Source organism: Aplysia californica, unplaced genomic scaffold (genome assembly GCF_000002075.1).
Source record: "Aplysia californica isolate F4 #8 unplaced genomic scaffold, AplCal3.0 scaffold00121, whole genome shotgun sequence".
NCBI lineage: Eukaryota > Metazoa > Mollusca > Gastropoda > Aplysiida > Aplysiidae > Aplysia > Aplysia californica.
The window spans coordinates 1,480,588-1,484,674 of record NW_004797391.1 but is presented as its reverse complement, the minus strand read 5'-3'; the positions used below and the strand labels follow the sequence as shown (position 1 = coordinate 1,484,674).

Genomic DNA, 4,087 nt, shown 5'->3' with positions numbered 1-4,087 from the left:
TCGATAAAAATTGCCAAACGGGCAGAAAAATATCGTTTTCTTTTATCTCATTATTTTTAACGTACGCCGGACTTCACCACGATGCCTCACATTATATAGATGGTAAAGCTCATAAAGGCTTGCTGTTGATCGGGGATAGGTGCTGTAAAAATTCCAGTTATTTAGTTTTATCTATTTATTTATACAATCGACTACGGATGAGCTGATGTCCTTGGGGGAAGGAAAAAGGGACCATCAACTCATCCAAAGTTCAACTTAACCGCTGGGACCTATAAATCACAAAATAGGAGGAGAGATAAGGAAAATAGACGTTTATAGATGTTTGATAGGAAAGAAGAAGCAAACCACACCAGAGCACCCGCCAACTTTCCCCAGAGGAGGAAAGTTCTGAGCAGAGAGCATGCACTTTAGCATGTTAATCAAATCCATGTGGGCGGTTGCAGGGAGCCACTGGTCCTACTTCTTTACTTTCCCTCTTGCTGTTGTTTCTGTCTGTTAGTCTAACTTTGTCCTAGCACTAAATCACCATCGTGGTTGTATCGATGTGCTAGGTTTAGTACAAGTTTTACGGCACTTGCAGCCCAGTAAGGTCATATAAGTGCTGAAGATTAGAAGTGTTACAAGAGAGTAACAAACACGAAAAAGATGGAGGGGAGAAAAGACGATAGATGTTTTGATAGGAAAGAAGAAGCAAACCACATCAGAGCACCCATCAACCACCCACTATCGAAGTGCTCCTTCTTACTCAAACAAACTCAAACTAATAGCCAACTGCAAAAACAACAACATAACAAAAACAAAACGTCAAAATTTAAAAAAAGCAGGAGAGAACAACATGGGGAGTCAATTGAGATTTATTCTCAGAGAGAGCACGTATGTAAGTATGTCGTACGTATATGTATATATACACCCCCACATCTTGTCTTAATCCTACAGGGCAATGAGCGAGCCCCGAATAGACAGGTGGGGTGTGTCACAAAAAATAGACAGGAAAACTCTGCTAGACTTGAGCTGATGCTGTCTGCAGAGACAGCAATGTCAGAAAAGTGAGGGGGAAAAAACCCCTTCTGATTTGCCTGTTGTGGCGATATTCAATCTTTAAAAAATCTAGTAAAATCTATTCAATCCAAAGAGACTAATACATGGAATGATGGACCAACATGACTTGTGGTTTCTATCTATAAAGTACAATAAAGCACTGCCTGCGCACCAAACGAGGGGCGAGAGCTATAGTCTCTGCGGCCCTCACACTTCACAACCTTAGTTCTTTCTTGTCGTATCTCCATTTTTCTTTAACATTGAAAATGTGACTGACTGCTTCTTACGCTTACTCTTTGATATGAACTGTTTTCACTGTTTAAAAAAATGGAGATGCGACGAGAAAGCACTAAGGTCGCAACTTCCTGTCCGCGACAGCCATAGTAGTAGTACCGCTACTGGTTCTGCGTTTACTTTCCCATACTTTAGATGCTGCAACAGTAGCTCCCCACACTCTCTGACACAAGACACACACTTTCACAGTGTGACCTACAAACTCTGCATTTTAGAGCACTGAAGATAAGGGATCTACCTAACCTAGTCAGGATCAGGAAGCTACCTTAGATGCAACACAGTATCCACTCTCTGACACAAGACACACACTTTCGCAAACAGTGTGACCTACAAACTCTGCATCTTTGAGCTCAGAAGGCAAGCGATCTACCTCGTCAGGAAGCTAACTACCCACGAAGGCAAACGTGTCAAAGCTGACCTCGTTCTCTGCTCACTACAACTACAATCATTGCGAGTCTGCGAGGAAACAAAACTCAACTATCCACACAGCCCATACACAACACATTCAAAAACACATCAGCATTTTTTGAAAACCCACAAGAGAGAAAAATATATTTTGCACAAATCTGATCATCACTTCTTCTAGGTTCTCATATTTTGATGGACCAACTGACGTGAACATTTCCATGCTCAAACCCGTTTAGAAATACTTCTTTTTCCATTTTCCACATTCCCACTCAAACCCTTTTTTTTGGCTCCCCTAACAATAAAGGGTAAAGAAAACGCACAGAGACTAAGGAATATCAGTGGTTGATTCCCATTAGTCCCGTTCTCACGATTGGTGACATCGAGAAGCACAAAGCAGTCCCCCAACACCTAATAAATAGTGCAGAGACTGAATAAGTCTTGATGGCATGCGTTCTTTTTTGCTATCATAACCTGCAACACATACATATACACATATACTCTCTTCACTCAGTCATTCATTCGACACAGCCAACTAGCAACTAGAGAAAAGGGAGATTATTTTCAAAAGAATAACAACAATAAATAAGACAAAAGTGATAATCACATTTGGACTAATCTACGAGCTCAGTAACAAAAGAATAAGACAACAAGAGTACTACAGAAGCAGCGTTTTCGTGGCGGCATCGATGACAAAAATGGGCGGTTCCTTTCCCTCCTCCATCACGGCGCTGGGGACAGGGCAGCCACGCCAGGAAGGATTTTGCCTGCAGGGAGCAAAGGGAAAATTTTGAGGGCATCGCTGCTGGTCTAGTGGTTAGGCTGCTGGACTCATCAATGAAAGGTATGCTTATGCTTCCCGGGAAGCTGAGAATGTTTCTGAGTGTTCTATGATCTGCTGGGCTAATAATATAGTGAAAAGAGCATAGAGCTAGCTGTTGAGCGGTGGTATGTGCAATACAAATGCTATTTTGTATTATTATTAAAGGTCATGGGTTAAAAAACCGTGTCAGGGACCCGACGTTTTGTCCTTGGGAAAGGCACTTTGCTTTTCTGACTGCCCGTTGTGTGACTGCCAGGAAGAAACAGTATCACACCACCTCTTTACCTGTCCTGCACTTAGTGACCTGCGTAGTATCTACCTACCTACTTACCTGCCTCCCCAGATATCGGAAATTCTTTATACAGCAACAAAAAAACACAGCTGATCAAAACTAAATTCTTTGCCACACCGACAGGCCAAAAGACAAGAACCGAGAAAGTCACTGGATCATTTTTTTAAAAGAAAGAAAAGAAGACCAATTGTAGACATTTTATCACTTTTTTTTCGTATTTTTGAAAGAACCAATAGAATAGAATCAACACAAAACCCTAAAAAAAAAAACCAATCAACACGAAAATAGTGCAGCCTCTCTGCAATGACACCATCGGAACCAGAAAAAAAATTATGTCGTTATTGAGAGTTGTCGTTATAGAGAGGCAACCAAAAATATTACTAATAATACATAAGAAAAAATAATCGGGACCTGGGCACCATGTTGCTATACAGAGGATGTCGTTATATCGAAGGTCATTATAGAGACGTTGCACTGTACCAAAGATCGTACATAACAAGATAGATCTAGTTCACTCCTCTCTTAAAGCCAATTAAAAAAGTGTCCTCAAAACCAAGTGGCGCCCTCTTCGAAAAAGAGCGGACTTTGCAAATAGAGTTACCCTACTAGTGTGAAAAACAATGAAAGCGAAACTAACAAACTGAGTTATTCCTTTTCTTCTTCTGGATAAAATGAAAGAGAGCTTCAAAAGAAAGACTGCAGCACCATCTGAACGAATGCGCGGACTTCCACAGACACTTTGTGTCTGAGTGAACAAACATGTATGTATGTACTATCTTGTTATGAACGATCTTTGACTGTACTCAACACAACACGACTCATCACTAACCTTCCAACAGCTCCAGGCTGGCTCCGCCTCCTGTGCTCACATGGCTCACCTTCTCCGTGGCGTTGAACTTCTTGGCACACGTGGCAGTGTCACCTCCACCTACAAGATGGAGAGAGGAAAGAAAAAAATTGTCACTATATACAACGTTTTGCACCCCTCCCCCCCCTCCTCCACATATCAATCAACACAATTTGTTTGTTCTAGTAAGCGTTTCACAACGGCATTTGCAACACAATAAGGTTATATAAGTGCCGAAGTTTAGTAGAGGTGTTACAAGAGAGAGTAACAAACACAAATAAAGAAAAGAGGAGAGATAAGGCCGATAGATAGTTGATAGGAAAGAAAGAGCAAACCACACCAGCGACATACCTCCTCCCTTTCCCAAACCACATATCAGAGAAATCCC

At 41.4% G+C, this 4,087-nt stretch overlaps 1 protein-coding gene across 1 annotated transcript in view; it reads right to left on the bottom strand.

The window, feature by feature from the left end:
* Nucleotides 1–836: 836 nt before the first annotated feature.
* Nucleotides 837–4,087, bottom strand: part of LOC101859700 (phosphoglycerate kinase) — a gene marked incomplete at its 5' end in the record, with an annotated part of 11,920 nt that continues 8,669 nt past the window's right edge. Inside the window, 2 exon segments of the mRNA XM_013081239.1 lie at nucleotides 837–2,504; nucleotides 3,682–3,780. Of these exon segments, the coding sequence (XP_012936693.1) occupies nucleotides 2,461–2,504; nucleotides 3,682–3,780 (143 nt within the window).